Source organism: Erythrolamprus reginae, chromosome Z (assembly GCF_031021105.1).
Source record: "Erythrolamprus reginae isolate rEryReg1 chromosome Z, rEryReg1.hap1, whole genome shotgun sequence".
Classification (NCBI taxonomy): domain Eukaryota; kingdom Metazoa; phylum Chordata; class Lepidosauria; order Squamata; family Dipsadidae; genus Erythrolamprus; species Erythrolamprus reginae.
In genome coordinates, this window is record NC_091963.1 from 62,912,343 (window position 1) to 62,929,953 (window position 17,611).

At 41.7% G+C, this 17,611-nt stretch overlaps 1 protein-coding gene across 1 annotated transcript in view; it reads left to right on the top strand.

Moving 5' to 3' along the window:
* GLI3 (GLI family zinc finger 3) overlaps positions 1-13,895 on the top strand; it is a 407,618-nt gene extending 393,723 nt beyond the window's left edge. The window contains exons 15-18 of the mRNA XM_070728251.1: positions 3,155-3,482; positions 12,021-12,213; positions 12,310-13,249; positions 13,881-13,895. Of these exons, the coding sequence (XP_070584352.1) occupies positions 3,155-3,482; positions 12,021-12,213; positions 12,310-13,249; positions 13,881-13,895 (1,476 nt within the window). The remainder of the gene's footprint in view (positions 1-3,154; positions 3,483-12,020; positions 12,214-12,309; positions 13,250-13,880) is intronic.
* Positions 13,896-17,611: the final 3,716 nt, after the last annotated feature.

Genomic DNA, 17,611 nt, shown 5'->3' on the forward strand with positions numbered 1-17,611 from the left:
CTCTCCCCCTCTCTCCCTCTCTCTTTCTCTCTCTCCCTCTCTTGCTATCTCTTTCTCTCCCCCCTCTCTCCCTCTCTCTTTCTCTCAGCAGCGGCATTGGGCAGTAGCCGTGGGGCGGCGGCAAGGTCGTCAGCTGTGAGGCGGAGCTCCGGAACGGAGGCACCGACGGCGGTGGCTAGACGTGTTGCTAGACGCCGTACATGCTGGCATTGCGCTAGGCATGGACGTGGGGCTGTAGCCTCCGTCCCGGCCCAGACAGCAGGCAAGTGCCAGCCACGCAATTTTAGCATGTCTAGCCGCCGCCGTCGGTGCCTCTGTTCCGGAGATCCGCCTCACAGCTGACCACTCTGCCGCTGCCCCACGGCTACTACCTGCTGCGGCTGACGCTGACGCCGCCATCACCCTCCCGCTGCACGCCGCCCTTCCGCTGCCGCTACCCTCCCACCAGGCCCCAAAGCTCACCTGCTGCAGCCGCCAGGGAAGCTCCAGCCGGGCGGGGCACTGCAGTTGCCGGAAAACTTGGAAGGCGCTAAGAAGGAAGCTCAGCTTCCGTTCTCACAACTTTTTGCTCTTCGCAAAAAGTTTCGAGACCAGAAGCTGAGCTGCTTTCTTCGCGGCACACCTGACCATGTCTCGGCATACCGGTTGGGAAACACTGAGCTAGACAATGTTGTCTGGTGGGGCCTAGGGAAAGAACCTTGTCTGTAGTGGTCTCGGCCCTTTGGAACCAACTCCCTCCAGAGATTTGCGCTGCCCCCCCTTCACCTTCCACAAGAGTCTAAAGACCTATCTTTGCTGACAGGCTTTGGACCACTAAGACCAACCTTTAGCTCCGGCCGAATGAATTCATGTTTGATTGCCTGAATACGAGTGACTGTTTTTTAAAGAAATTAGGGTTTTAGTATGTTTTTAAATTTAGATTTCTACATGTTATATATTACTTTGTTGTGAGCCGTCCTGAGTCTGAGGAATAGGGCAGCATAGAAATCTAATGAATGAATGAATGAATAACTATAGAAAATCAGCCATAGCATGTTGACTTGGCATATATAATGAACTCTAAGTTCACTTCATCTAAAAAAAAAAAAGTCAATATGCTATAAATTATTTATATTAAGCAATCCAAAGCTGTATTTTAAATTATGTTATTATTCAATTTTATAAACAGGTCTTATTTTGCTTCAAAAATATGAGAATAGAATCTTCTGACACCTTTAAAAGTATTTTACTTTCACTTTATCAGGTGAATTAAGTTGATAGGAAGAATGAAGTGCAGTAAAGTTAACTTGTTTTGGAACTAGGAGCATAGAGAAAAAATACATTAGGAATATCAGAAATTTTACTTACAAATACTTGTCCTTATCAAAACTTTCTGCAAAAAATTGGAGTGTTCCTTAATTTCTAGGAAATCTCTTATTCTGTGAGCTTTATTTTACTGAGAAAGGACTATTGTTCACACATATAGTTTCTTTCCTTTGTTTTCCTATTTGTAAAGGGAAGCAACAAGGTTTCTTGAACATTATTTGTCTCTTTACAAAACCATCAAACTACAATACTTTGTATTACAAAATTACAAATTACAATTACAACATTTTAAACTGGAGAAACTATTTACTTTTGACAACATACTGCCATAGATATTATAAATAATATATGGAGTAGTTGCTAGTGTAAAATATTGTAAGGTCACTAGAATGCCAAAGAAAGAAAATGAAGAAGAGGGTTTGAAAAAAAAAACCCAGCTTTTATTTGTACAAAGAAGAACTGTGTAGACCATTCCACAACATACAGACAAAGAGCATGCAGTGAAAGGTCACACCTTGGGGAAGATATGGCATCCTAAACTGATGTCATTCAGAGACATCAGCTTAGTACCCAATCCTGGTTCCCTGGCCCATTCCTTCCTCGCAGCCCTGGATTGGCTGTGCACCAAGGAACGGGGGAAGAGGGGCTGAGTGCTTAGCAGCACAGGTATTTCCCCATTGTAACCTGCCAAACCGTTACGTATGCCCCACTTCTTGACAGAAGTTAGATCACTGTAGAGGCAAATGGCAGAGGCAATTCCAATTTTAGCAAAGCAATTCTTACAGAAGCAAAATAGCAAATTAAACTAATTCTACTGATTCTACTATTATTATGTCCCTTCAATATATTTGCATAATTCCCATTAAAAAACCCATGCTATTTTAGGTATTGAATATCGGTAGCTTTAGAACATTTTTTCTATTAATCAACAGCATCCTAAATTTGGAAAATTGTGTCTTTTACTTGTCTTTAAATATCACCAATATAAAGACAACATTGCTTAACTTGTGTTTTGTAGATTTGCCTATGGCATATAAATATTGCAGTTACAAAACAACCAAATATAGGAAAGTGTGGTACAATTTACAGCTAGATTAGAGGGAGGCATAAAGATGGGCCTGGAATTAAGAGACCAATAAGCAACAGAGGTCAGACCTCGCCCAGAATCTTTGAAGCCTTGCCATTCCAAAGGGAATACAGTCAATCTGGCTAACAAAGTTAACTTGTCAGGATATATTGAGATACACAGCAGCTGGATAGGGCTTGTCTAGATACCAGAATTTATAGTATAGCAATTCAGGAATCAGTTCAGTTAAATAATGAAGACACTTTAGTAGAAAACAGTAGTAAACAGTTTTACTCTTCAGTACAAGCAAATATTTTCTGTTTTAGTCTTCTATTTACAGGAACAAACTTTACTTTAGCTATATGCAGTAAAGCTTACTTACATATAGAAACTAAACCAATCCAGGTTTCTCTGTATCAACACCACAGCTCTAACTCAATACTTAACTCCCGCTCAAACTGCTTCAGTCAGCCAACTAACAACCATCCAAAACACCACACCTATTGCAAAGGTGCTTTACGTTTTATAATGCTCTGGCTCAATCAGGTTGCATTTACTCCCTATGACTCAGCATTCATTACTGTTTAACAAACTTACAACCTTTTTCTACCTTATATGATAACATAACGGAATATCACCTAGGATTGAGCTAATCTTTGACATGACTACCAATAAAGTATTGTTGAATCTCTTCACAAGGGGTTCAGGTAGTTTGCATCTGACAAAAATGGAAAAATTTATATGAATGTTCTTTCCCTGACACCAACTTTTGTTTTCCTCCAGACATCTCAGCCAAGGACTGGTGGTACATCTACACACAGCAGCGAACAGTCCTCCATCAGCAATTATGCCAACAATGGGATCAAGCTTAATCTGACCAGTAGAAGTAGTGTAGGAGACCTCAGCATTTTTGATGAAATCCCTATTATGGATTCTACAATTTCTACAGCAGCCACAGCTCTTGGCTTACAGGCCAGGAGTAATATGACCAAGACCAAGTGGATGCAACAAGTCAAGCTAGAAAAGTTAAAGCAAATCAATGGAGTGCTTCCAAAACTGAACCCCATGCCATCTTCCAAAACCCCAGCTTTGCCACCTCTCATAAAAAATGGTAAGATGTGTCCATTTAAGATAATTATTTGAATGTGTCACTTGGGTATTTTAGAGTTCATTCTTCAAAAAGTTAAAGAAAAATAATATAATTGAACTGGGCAGTGAAAAAAGTCCTCCATTCTCTTAACAATGGAAATAATCGTCTTAAAATGGGGGGGGGGGGGAAATCAGAGCAATTTGCTTTACATAGTAATTTGTCATAGTTTGATTTCAATGAACATAGAAATCTTGGCAAGAATTCTATGGATAAAAAGTCTAAAGGTGAACACAACTCAAGCAGCTTTGGAAACTGAAAACAGAGTTAATAAAAGCTCAGTTTTGCATAATATCACTAAAAAAGAAAAATAGAAAAAAGAGACTAAACAAAACTACCACAATTGCATAAAGAAGTCTGATAAATTGAAAAATAATTTATAGGATAATTATAAAAAATGAAAAGAGGGACACATAAATAAAGCAGAATACCATCAAATAGCTTGAAATTGAAAAGATAAAATCGGGAAAAATGAACTAAATTTGCAGCAAATGTCAAAAATGTTTTTTAAAAGTTTCTTTGAATATGTTAAAAACAAGAAAAAAATCAAGAACACAACATCCACTAACAGCGAAAGATGAGAAGAAGGTAACAAATATTAGGGAGAAAGCAGAACGATATCTTTGTATCTGTTTTTACAAAAAAAGGAAAAATTACTCCATTTCTACAAAAGCAAGACCACAAAAAATAATTTCAAAATTAGGAATACAAATAAAAACGATAAGATAAACCCTATCAATCTAAATCAGGGATATCAAACTCAAGGCCCGTGGGCTGGGTTGGGCCCCAGCTGGAACGGTGGGAAACACCGTTCTGGTAGTAAAAATGGAGCTGCACACGCAGCTTACCGGTGCCCATTCAGGGGTGCAACCAGGGAGATTCTGGTGATTGTACATGAAAATCACAGAAATCTCGCTCGCGCGAGGATGTTCATGTAGGATTTTGGTTGTTGCGCATCCACAGCAGCCAAATATCACATGAGATGCTTTAGCAAGATTTTGGTTCCTGTGCATGCGCAGCAGGCAAATATCACCATGCGCATGCCTGAGAGGCTCAGTGAGAGCCCCAGCCAACAGCAACAGGCTCTGGCAGCACCAGGCTCTGGCCACCCAACCTGCTCCGCACAAAAGAGGGTGAAGAAGCATTGTATGGTGGAACAGCTAGGAGAGAAAGAGTGGCGGGAACTGGGCGGGGGTGGCCAGAACAAGTGACGAGGACAGCTAGAAGACTCTTACCTATAAGGAGAAGGCTCTTCTTATGCTCTGAGAGGCCTTTGAACTGCAGCAGCAACTCTTTTCCTGCTTTTCATCTATTTTTTATTTATGTGCAAGAGCAAAAAATGCCAAAAATTGCTGAATTCTCATGTGAGAATTCCTGTTGGGAGCGCATGCATACATGCACATGCTCCCGTCCCATTCTGGTAGTGCTGAGAGTGGTGGCTCATCACTGCCCTTGAGCTGCATCTGGTCCACAGGGCCAGCCTGGAAATATCCCAAAACAGGCCCCAAGGGCCCTTTTTCAGCCTCCGCAATCTTTGGTACCACTCTGCTGGGCAAAAATTGACCATGCAGAGGCCTCAGCGCAGTCCGTTTGTGGCCAGCAGAGTGCTACTGGAGGCCATAGAGGGCAAAAATGGCCATTGGGGGGGCTACATGCAGCCTGTTTTGGCTGGCAGAGGCACCATGGGTCAGTCCTTTGTTTTTTTCAGGTCATCCCTCTGGATCAGATTTAAGGACGTCACGGACCAGATGCGACCCATGGGCTTTGAGTTTGATATCCCTGGTTTAGACTGATAGAGTTTGCTGTTTGCCACCCTCATGCTCCATTTTGGCCAGCAGGGTGCTGCAAGAAGTATCTGGCCCATCTCTGCCTCCATGCCACCCTCCGACCACCACCACCACCCTCAGAGAATTACAATGCGGATCCAGCCCTCAAAGACATTCAATTTGACACCCCTGGTCTAAACTAATTTGAATTACCAGAACCATGTGCATTACATCCCAAGATTGTGAAGCTGGCACACATTATTTCTGAAGTGCTTTACCATATCTCCGAGTCTACGGAGAGGGGTGGCATACAAATCTAATAAATAAAATAAATAAATAGCAACTGGCTCAGCAGAAGAAAGATAAAAATATTGAAGCCTTATATGATGAACAAGGAGTCCTTAAAACCTCTCATTCTGATAAAAAACAAATAATTCAACTGTTTTTTAATAACTTATACAAAAAAGAAGAGATTGATGAACAATCGATTGTAGAATTACTACAACATTCAAACCAAATTAAAATAAAGGAAGAACATCAAGAAGTCTTGAACAAAAAGATAACTGCTCTGGAAATAAGCAATGCAATTGCTAATCAAAAAAACAATAAAACCCCAGGCCCAGATGGTATCCCTGCAGAACTAAACCTCAGAAAATTTGAACCCTATACTCTTCAAATTATTTAATGAAGTTTTAGAAGAAGCCAAAATTCCTGATACATGGAACGAGGCATATATAACCCTAGTTCCAAAGGATGACAAAATAGTTCCCATATACAGTGGTACCTCAAGATACGAACCCTTCGTCTTACGAACAACTCATGATACGAACCCGGGGTTCAGAAAAATTTTGCCTCTTCTTACGAACTTTTTTCGAGTTACGAACCGGCGTTCGGAGACTGCTGGGAAGCCGCGCGGCTGTTTTAAAAGGTGACAGCCGGGCGGCGGGGCTTCCCAGAAGCCTCCCGAACGCCGGTTCGTAACTCAAACAAAGTTCGTAAGAAGAGGCAAAATTTTTCTGAACCCCGGGTTCGGTTCGGGAGGTTGCTGGGAAGCCCCCCAGCCCGGCTGTCACCTTTTAAAACAGCCGCGCCGCTTCCCAGCTGTCTCCCGAAGTCGAACGTGGAAGTTCGGCTTTCGCGTTCAGCTTCAGGAGAGAGCTGGGAAGCGGCGCGGCTGTTTTAAAAGGTCGCAGCCGGCCTGGGGGGCTTCCCAGAACCCCCCCGAACCCCGAACCCGGGTTCGGGGGGGTGCTGGGAAGCCCCCCAGGCCGGCTGTCACCTTTTAAAACAGCCGCGCGGCTTCCCAGCAGTCGCCGAAAGCCGTTTTTTTGCGGGGGGTTTTTTGGTTGCACGGATTAATTGACTTTACATTGTTTCCTATGGGAAACAATGTTTCGTCTTACGAACCTTTCGTCTTACGAACCTCCTCCTTGCACCAATTAAGTTCGTATCATTAGGTATTACTGTACAGACATACCGCCCCATATCGCTATTAAATTCAGATTATAAAATTTTTACTACAATTATTGCCAATAGACTAAAAAGGATTCTAAATATTATTATACATACAGATCAAAATAGTTTCCTTCCGACAAGAAATATTGGAATGAACACTAGAATTGTACTTGACTCTATAGAATACTATAATAAAAATATTGATAAGCCTGTTGCATTCATATTTGTTGATTTATACAAAGCTTTCGATAGTTTACACTGGCAATTTCTTATCTCAGTACTTGAAATTATGAACATGGGTGACCACTTTGTCAATCTAATTAGAGCATTATATAATGCACCATCAGTGAAAATATTAGTTAATAACGATATCACAGACAAGATATATATTGGTAAAGGGGTCAGACAAGGATGTCCACTTGCTCCTCTACTCTTTATTTTGGTATTAGAAACTCTATTAAATAATATAAGAGCAAATAAACAAATACAAGGCCTTAAAATAAAAAAAGAACATTTCAAACTTCAAGCGTTTGCTGACGACATGGTTTTCATCCTACAGGACCCATTAAAATCAATAACAAACTTTACCAAGGAAATGGAGAGATTTGGTGCTGTCTCCAGATTAAATATTAATAAAGAAAAAACTAAAATGATAATTAAAAATATGACCCAAACTCAGATAAATAAATTAGAAGACTTATCAACACTCAAATCCACAAAACCCCCGAAATATTTAGGTTTATGGATTACCACGAGTTGTGCAACAATTAAGAAAGATAATTATGATAAACTCACTGAAGAAGTACCGTATTTTTCGCTCCATAAGACGCAGTTTTTTTCCTCCCAAAGTAGGATGAAAAATCAGCCTCGTCTTATGGAGCGAAGATGCAGGCAGGGAGGGGGGGGGGAGGCTGCGAATTCGGAAGCGCCATCCCGCCAGCTGGCTGGCTAGCTGCTGCCTGGCCCACCGTTCCCCGTAAGCTGCGCCCGTGAGCAGGCGTGCACCCCCAAATACACCCGAGCGCCCTTTTCCACGGGCGCGCGCTCCCCATCCCCCTGCCAGCCCGCGGGGAGGTGGGCGGGGGCGGGGAGGTGTGGCAGTAGAAGTAAAGGGAGCCGCGGCCGCCCCTGCCTCCCCACGGTGCCTCCGGCCAAATGCGCCCCTGGCTTCTCTACGCTGCCCTATTGCCCGCCCGATCCGCCTCCTCTCCTCCTCTGCCACCTCCTGCGTTGGGGCGCGATCTGCCTCCTCTCCTCCGCTGCCTCCTCCTGCCTTGGGGCGCAATCTGCCCCCTCTCCAACGTCGCTGCCTTCTGCCTTGGGGCGCGATCCGCCCCCTCTCCTCCGCCGCCGCCTTCTGCCTTGGGGCGCGATCCGGGAGTCCGGGACAGGGTGGCTTTACGCCATGAAGAGAAAACGGCCGACTTTTCCCTGCTGCCGGAGCCGTTTCCTCTTCATGGCGCAAAGCCACACAGTCCCGGACTCCGGGATTGCTCGCCCAAGGCAGGAAGCGGTGGAGGAGGAGAGGGGGCGGATCGCACCCCAAGGCAGAAGGCGGCGGCGGAGGAGGAGAGGGGGCGAATCGCGCCCCAAGGCAGAAGGCAGCCATCTGCCCAGACAGAAAGGAAACAAGAGAGAGAAAGTGAGAAGAAGAGAGAGAAAGAGGGGGAGAGAGAGAGAAAGAGAGAGGGGGAGGGGGGAGAGAGAGGGAGAGGGGGGAGAGATAGCAAGAGAGAGAGAGAAAGAGAGAGGGAAAGGGGGAGAGAGGGGGGAGAGAAAGAGAGAGGGAGGGAGAGAGAGGAGATAAAGAAAGAGGAGAGAGAGAAAGGAAGAGAAAGAAAGAAAGAGGGATAGAAAGAGAGAGAGAGTGAGAGATGCTCAGTGAGCCTTTCTTTGAAGTTGCCTTTCTTTCTTTCTTTCTTTCTTTCCTTCTTTCTTTTTCTCTCTTGCTCTCTTGCTCTCTTGCTCTTTCATTCTTTTTTCTTTCTCTTGCTTTCTTTCTCTCCTTCCTTCCCTCATTCCATTTCTTTCATTCCCCCTCTCTATTTTTATTTCTCTTTCATTTTCTTTCTCTCTTTCTTGCTTTCTTTCTTGCTCTTTTTCTTTCTCTCTTTTACCTTCCCTTCCTCTATTTCTTCTTTTCTTTCCCCTTCCTACCTTCTTCCCTCCCTCCCTTCAGTCCTTCCTCTCTTACTCTCCCCTTTCATAAGTTTCCTTGCTTCCTTCCTCTGTTCCTGTCCCTTCCCCCTTTCTTTCTTTCTTTCCTTCCTTCCTTCCTTTCCTCCCTCCATTTCTTGCTTTCCTTTTCCTTCCTCCCTTCTTCCCTCCCTCACTCCCTTCTTTCACTCCTTCCTCTCTTCCTCTCCCCTTTTTGGCTCAAAATATATTTTTTCTATTTTCCTCCTCTAAAATCTAGGTGCGTCTTATCAGCAGGTGCGTCTTATAGAGCGAAAAATACGGTAGATAAAGATTTGAAAAAATGGACAAAGCTCCCTCTTTCCCTAATGGGAAGGATAGCCACGATTAAATCAAATATTCTCCCAAGATACTTATATTTATTTCAAACAGCTCCAGCAAAACTTACTAAAACATTTTTCAATGGGCAAAAAAGAGGCAAGGATAAAAATTAAATGTATGTTCGATCACCGTACAAGAGGAGGATTTGGTCTCCCCAATATGGAGTTGTATTACAAAGCTTCAATGCTAAATCTAATTAAGGAATGGATAATTCTGAAAAACAGAAGGTTATTAGCACTAGAAGGCTTTGACCTCCTCACTGGATGGCATGCTATTTTATTAACAGACATGAACAAAACAGCATCTTACATTAAGCAACATTATATTCGTAATATACTAATTCAAGTCTGGCAGTTTATTAAAAAGAATTATTATTTAGCGACTCCAAAGTGGATTTCACCGATTGAACTATTCTTCCATCCAAATTTATTCTCACCAAACATGATAATAACCTACGAGCAACTGCTTGATTCAAATGACCAATTAATACCTAAACCAACACTTGCAGAGAATGGTATTAACCTAGATTGGTATCAATATATACAGCTACAGAATACCTATCACAACACACAAAAAATTTCAGATTTCAAAAAAATATTATGTTAGATAAAATTCTATTTGGTCCAAAAAAGAAATTAATTTCCAATTTATATAATAGTCTTTTACAACAATATATAATAGAAGAAACTGTAAAAACATCCATGATAGCATGGGGACAAAATTTCTGATATAACATTTACCTTAATGAATGGGAAAGAATATGGACAAAAAACTACAAATATTCAATAGCCACCACACAGAAAGAAAACCAATACAAAATGTTTTATAGATGGCATCTTCCTCCAGCAAGACTTGCAAAAATTTACCCAAATGTGTCTCCAAAATGCTGGAAATGCAATGAAAAAATTGGCACATATTATCATATGTGGTGGACATGTGAAATTGCAAAAATTTATTGGCTAAAAATAAAAAAAATAGATCAAATTACTTCCACAAATATATCCTTAAAACCAGAACTGTTTCTATTAAGAATAATTAGACAAAAGATTAATAAAGATGATTATTATATTATAATTCAAATTTTAACCGCAACAAGAATCTTATATGCCAAGACTTGGAAACAGAAGCAAACACCTACCATATTAAACATTGTAATTAAAATCATGGATTATGCAGAAATGTCTAAATTAACCATGGAATTACAAAATAGACAAGATACGGTATTTTACCAAGTCTGGGGCAAATGGTATGACTGGCTGAAGAAAAAGAAAATCTTTCAATTAATCCAAAAAGAGAGTAATCCAATAAAATAACCTAATAGTGTATGACAAACTCCTGCAAGATACTCTACCTTATTAAAAAAAATTGCTTATATAACACTGGAAAAATTTTAAAACCATAACCCTAATCAAATTAATAGAAATGTATAACTACTCATAAAAAAAGGAACGACACTCCAACGATAAATATGGACTTTACGTTGTAAGGAAACGATACACCAGCTTATTGCTGGCTTTATCTTCTATCCTTTTTTTCCAATCTATTCTCTTTTTCTTCCTTTCTCACTTTGCAGTTTTATTCCTTTTCTTTCTTCATCTCTTCTTTTTTTCTTTTTTTCTTCCCCCTTTTGCTCCCTTCCTCTCTTCCTCTCTAACTTTTCCTCTTTATTCTTTTCCCCTATGTAAGTATGTATACTACTTTAAAATTGCATATTCTAAAAATATACAAATTTGTACCAATGTTTAAACAGCCCTTTTGCTTTCTGTATTCCCTTCCCCCATTTATTTGTAATAAAGATTATTTTGAATGAATGAATGAATGAATGAATGAATGAATGAATGAATGAATAAATAAATAAATAAATCAATCAATCAATCAATCAATCCTGGAGGACCGGAAACTACCAGAGGACTAGAAAAGAGCTAATGAGGTTTCAGTCTTCAAACAAAATAAGATTCAGGAAACTATAGACCAATCAATGATGTCAGTACCTGGGAAGATCCTGGAAAAGATAATCAAACAATACCTGTGCAAACACCTAGAATCAAGCAAATTACTAGAAGCCAACATGTTTTGTCAAAAGCAGATCATGCCTGATATTCAGTTGCATTCAATTGAATTACTGAATTCTTTACATTTTATAAAACTGAAAGATCAGCTACTATATCCATATGCCATACCAGCATTCTGTGTCCATTCTTAACTTTGGGGGTGGGAGTGTATTGAATTCAGATTTTTCCATATGACAAACACTTACCATCAATTGGCTGTTAGGAAGGAATGCTACATATAGATTTCAGTATCAATTTTTTGGCAAGTTGTAGCTTGGTGGGAAGCATCCTTGATGACTCCTAAACATGTAACAATTCTGAATGCAGAAGTCCATATACAAACCAGTTTCAGTACTATCATGTTACTCCCCTATACAGAACTGCTCTGATTTCTAGTGTTTCCAAGTGCAATGTAGCGTGCTGGTCAACATCTTTAAAGCCCTGTGTGGCTTGGAGTTGGTATTTAAGAGACTGTTTTTCTCAAATTGCTTTTGCCTAACTAATCTAGATGGGCAAAGAATCTCTACTAAAAATTGTCCTTACTAGGGGTAATTGGATATCCTTAGTGACATTTCACTATGTATGATACAGTTTGCCTCCTAAGGTGAGGAATAACTCCAGGACCTAGAAAATGTTAACTTTTCTGAAAGGGTTTGGGCATTTCTCCTGATCAGTTTTTAATATAACACATTTTATTTTCTTATTCTTTTCAGATATTCAGTCAACTAGCAGCTGCAGCATTGGAAGAAACATGACTATCCTAACCAAGAAAAATGAAGTCACAAACACAGATATTACTATACTGAACATGCTAAACAGAAGGGATAGCAACACTAGCACAATCAGTTCAACCTATATGAGCAGTCGTAGGTCTTCTGGGATTTCACATTGTTTTTCCAGTCGTAGGTCCAGTAATGTTTCTCAGGGGGACACAAATCTTCAAAATCTCAGTATTGCCGATTCCTATGATCCCATTTCAACTGATGCTTCAAGGCGATCCAGTGATGTTAGTCAATGTGATGGCTTGCCTGGACTTCTCAGTCTTACTCCTACACAACAATACCAACTGAAAGCAAAATATGCAGCAGCTGTTGGTGGACCTCCACCAACACCACTTCCTAATATGGAGGGAATGAGCTTGAAAACAAGAATGGCGCTATTGGGTGATTCTAGGAAATCTGGGATGTCACCCTTGCCTCCAGTAAATTGTCGTCGAAGATGTAGTGATACTGGGGTAAATAGTAACAACAGGAGAAATCTACTGCCTCATGATATGCTTGGGAATAGCACAAGGAGAGCTAGTGATCCTCTAAGACCAGTCTCAGATAATCTGTCTTTTCCAAGAATCCACCGTTTTAACAGTTTCAACAGTTTTAACCCTCCTCTTTTGCCTCCATCCATTGAAAAACAGAACTTCATCCTGAAGAATTACACATGCACAGATGTTGGTTTGTTCCAGAATTTATGTTCCCCTTGTTCTCCAAGTATTTCTGACAATATGGCTATGGGAGCTGCTACCACAGAAGCAGATGGTTGTCTGAGTGATGAAGATCTGTTACCAGATGATCTGGTCCAGTATTTGAATTCTCAGAATCAAGATTTGTACAACCAATTGCCAAATGATGAACTAGAGAACAACAAAGAACATAGCAATCCAACAATGGAAAACAATAATTTTGATCAATCTCCTCCAATAAACAATTATCAGAAAAATAACCTACCAATTCAGTGGAGTGAAGTAAGTTCAGGAAGTTCTGATCTATCTCTATTAAAATTAAAATGTAGACCACAGTCCTTAATACAGCAAACTATTATAGCCCCCTATAATAATTTGGTTATCCAGCAGCAGCTGCAGCAGGCACTGAAGAGAAATGATACTACCCAACAAAATGTCTATCAGCATCTTGAAGACAACAATGTCTCTTGCAATATGGAGCAGAATGTAATCATGAACAGTGACACAAGTTCTTACCACTTACACTCAAATAAATCACAGATATATAATAATAAATTTGGCAAACAACCTATGGACAATGTCTGTGATGTGATGAATCAAGCTGAAAAACTGAGAAGCCATTTCATGTTAACTAATGGAAGCCAGCAACATTTTGGCTACCATATGATTTCAGATGAGCAGTCTGCCAATGCAATTAGCAAGATGCTAATTTCTGAGGAATATCTTTCTAATCAATCAGAAGATGAAGTGAGTCATTGTCAAGAAACAAGACTTTCCAATAAAACAATAAAGCAAATTATAGTTCCCCCACAACCTAACTGTCAAGAACTCCTGTCTCAGAATGGGACCTATCCATCAGGTCTTGCTAAAACCTATCAACCATATTCCAACCACTATGGAGATAGATGGCAAAACACTTTAAGGAATAACATGGTGGGGCAACCTGGACTTCTAATGGATTCAAACCAACCACAAAATGTCACTGGTATCAAGGTAGAATCTCAAACTCAGTTACAACAATTCTGCTCCAATTTGCAGAATTATCCTGGTCAGTTATATGACCAAACCATAGGGTTTAATCAGCAAGCTCTGAAAGCAGATTTTTTTTCCCTTTCAGAAGCTAATTACCTAATACAAGAGGTAGCTATTGAAAGTACATCAGAGCTTCTCTCCCCAGGAGTCAACCAAGTGACAAGCACAGTTGACAGTATTGACACAAGCAGCCTTGAAAGTGTGCTAATTGATTTTGATGCTATTATAGATGATGGTGATGATGCCAGTTTAATTTCAGAAGGCCTGAATCCCAATATTATTCAGAATCTATCTCGCAATTATTCTCGTCTTACCACTCCCCAAGCATCTCTTACATTCCCAGTTATGCCTATAAGTACAACCAATATAGCTATTGGGGACATGAATTCTTTGTTGACCTCACTTGCAGAAGAAAGCAAGTTTCTTGCTGTTATGCAATACACCTAAAAACTTAGGGTATGAGAATTTTGAAAATGTGATTTTTTTAAAATTAGTTGTCTTAAGTATTTTAACAGTCTCACCTCAGCTAAGTGAGATGTGTTTCAAATATATTCCTTTCATGGAATTAGAACTCTGAAAAACTCTGAAGTGTCCTAGGGAGAAACTGTCTTCCGTTTCAACTTTGAATCATTATTACACGTGCCATCCCCCTTTTTAAATTTTTAATTATTTTTTATACAACTTTATTTCTTTAATTGTAAACCAGTGTAAAAGTATAATGTGCATGTCAGCTTATTTTTGAGAATGATCTGATATTACAATTTATTGATACTCAAAAGAAAATACAGTGTTGAATGATTATAGCCAGAACTCTTACTGTATGTAAAGAGTTTCTAAGACACATTTCTGAGAGCAAGTTTGAAATTCTGCCCACCTCACTATATACTTCATTGGTGAGAATTGATGAAAGCAAAGTAAACTAATTTATGGCATGGGAGGAGAAAATTAATACTTTGAGTGATTATTTATTTTGCTCATTATATCTGTGGTTTTTATTTTTGAGGAAGAATCCCTTGTCTATATCATTTTCCTGCTGCAGAATTTTTCAGAATTTTCATGCAAAAAGTTGACTCGCTCTGTTTGATTTAATCATTGTAATGTGTAAACTGGCAGAATGGTTAAGATTGTAGTGGATTATATTACAGGAAGAAGATCAAAGGCAATGAACAAAGTGCCATTGCACTGGAAGCGGAATAAAGACGTGGAGAAAGGAGCTGGAATTTAACATGGGGTCACTTTATTAAATTAACATAAATTTAAATAACGTAAATGTGAATGTTATAACAAGTGCCTGCAGAGGCAAATAAACTAATGAGGTGGAAATTACCTATCAAAATATTCATAGACAACTATTGGGCATAACTCCTTGCTGAACCAGATGAAGGTAGCCACCTTCACCTGGATCTGAGCATGTGGGAGGAGCTCACCCTCCAATCCCCACGGAAATTGGATAGGATGAGTCCCATGGGCATCCCCCCTCCAATCCCCGAAGTTGCACAAACCTATAGTTCATGGGGAGAGGCAGCCCCTCATCTTTGAAAAGATGCCCAAAAGGAGAACGTGCAGTTGCTCCTACTGCCCATTTCCACCCCTAATCTGCCTCGGAGCGGGGGTCAGATCTCTATCTTGACCCCCCGACTCCCCTCTCCTCCTGCACCAGGTCAAGCAGGCACCTCTGCAGGTGCAAAAGAAAAATGGCATTCCCCTCCTCTGAGAGGAGAATGCCATCGGCTCTGTAGAGTGAAGGCTTAGAAATTTTTATGAGGGGATGCTTAACTACATAACCCCCCAACTCTCTAACAACTTTGCCAATGGCCTGATTCACACGCAACCTAGCTTTTTTGATGGTCTTTGGCAACAGAGCGTTATGCCACAGTAATCTGGGCAGAATCTCAGACCACACAATCTGTGTATCTGGGAAAGCATCAGAGATGGCCCTAAGGTCATCACGGGCTTGACAGATCACTGCCAAACTCTTCAGAATTCTGAGGTCATTGCCCCCCAAGTGGATAACCAACCACTTGGGGGCTCCCACAGAATGGCACATGCAAAAAAACAGTGGGAGAGTCCCTCCCAATGCAGGCCTCTGCAGCCAAGCCAGGTTATATCGGTCCAATGGCTCAGGGACAGATGCGATCCAAAGGCCGACCTTGCAGTGTATCTTCCGGCCCAGAAGATGAAGCTGTGGCTGCATAGCCACACCGCAGACCTAAGAGATGGGGTGATTGGAACACATAAAAAACACGTTAACCATAGCCAGTATGATGGGTACCTTGATCAAGCCCTCACATAAGTCCAAAAGGCAGACGACTGCCAATGGCAAATAGACATAATCCTGTGATCTTGAAAGCCAGATGCAGCCGCCACGATAGCGGCGCCTATCCAAAAAGAGTGTGTTCCATAAACAGTTGGGTCTAAATCTATTTCCTTAAGAGCCCTTGAAGTACTTGAAGTACCCAGAACTGGTACTTTGTGAGCGGGGGCCCATTAGTGTGACAGAATAGGTATCCCCGGCCTTGTCCTCTGATGGAACAGAAGACCGTTAATGCTGTGACGGCGCAGACCTTAAGGATTCCCACCCATGCTGGTCTGTTTGGACCATCGCAGGTGAAGGGAATTATCCGGGTCACTAAATTTCACGTCATCCCAGTGCAAGGCGCATAACTCGCCATCTCTACGCGAGGAGGCGAGGGCCTCACTCATGAAATGCCCCAAAAAAGAGTGTGGTAGCTGCCGCATGGAAAAGGCAGGCCTCATAAGAAGAGGTGCATAGCCTTATCCATGTCTCGCTTAAGACAGACAGCTGTGAGATGGACAAAGGTCTGTGTGGGTCAGCCACAAGTTGCGGCTGCTCTCTGGACCAGCCTTCAAGCATCCTTTTGATGCGAAAGTCATTGCCGGTATCGGTAAATCCGCCAGCCTTGGTGACGAACTCCAAGCCAGCCAGCTTACCGCGTATGGTCCTATTTGATGCATCATCACACAATGCTCTAACAAATGATCAGTGAGTATGAGCCAAGACTGCGAATAATCCCTTTCCATCCGGAAATCCCATAGCTCCTTACCTGCTCTCTGGTAAGCAGCCCGGGTACTCGGGGCCAAAGACAGTCCTGTGGCCCAGTCTACCTTGCCTCTCCAGGGCTCAGTTGTCCTGCCAGGCTATTTAACCATGTTGTCTGGAAGGTCCCGCACCCTGGGCGCTAGCCTCTGGAACCTGGCCAACTGTCCACAGGATAGAGCGTCAGCTGTGCCATTTTCCAAGCTGGGGATGTGGCGGGACAAAAACAGGGCGTTAAGCGCCAAAGTCCTGCCCACAAAGTAGTGAACCAAACGCATAACCCGCTCGCTCTTCGATGACAGAGAATTTACCACATGTACAATGGCGAGGTTGTCACACCAAAAGTGGATGGTCCCGTTGGCAAACTCCTCCCCCCATAACTCTAAGGCCACAATTAGGGGGGGGGGAATTCCAGGAAGGTAAGGCCTCTACAGATATCCAAAGTCAACCACTCACGAGGCCAGGGGGAGTGACACCAGTATTACCCCAAAACCAAGTGAGTCAGCAGCGTCTGATCGCAGCTACAAGTCCACTTCTAAAAGAAGCTTCTGTTGCCAAAAGGAAACACCATTGAAATGGCGTAGAAAAGTCTGCCAGGTACGCAAATCATCCCTGGCGCCAGTGTTCAAATGCACCCAGTGATGGGGCAAGCGCAGGCCCTGCATCACGATGTAAATCCTGCGCATAAAGGCCCTGCTGGGTGCGACCACCTAGCAAGCAAAGTTAAGAAGCCCGGCCACTTCCTGTAATTGACGTAA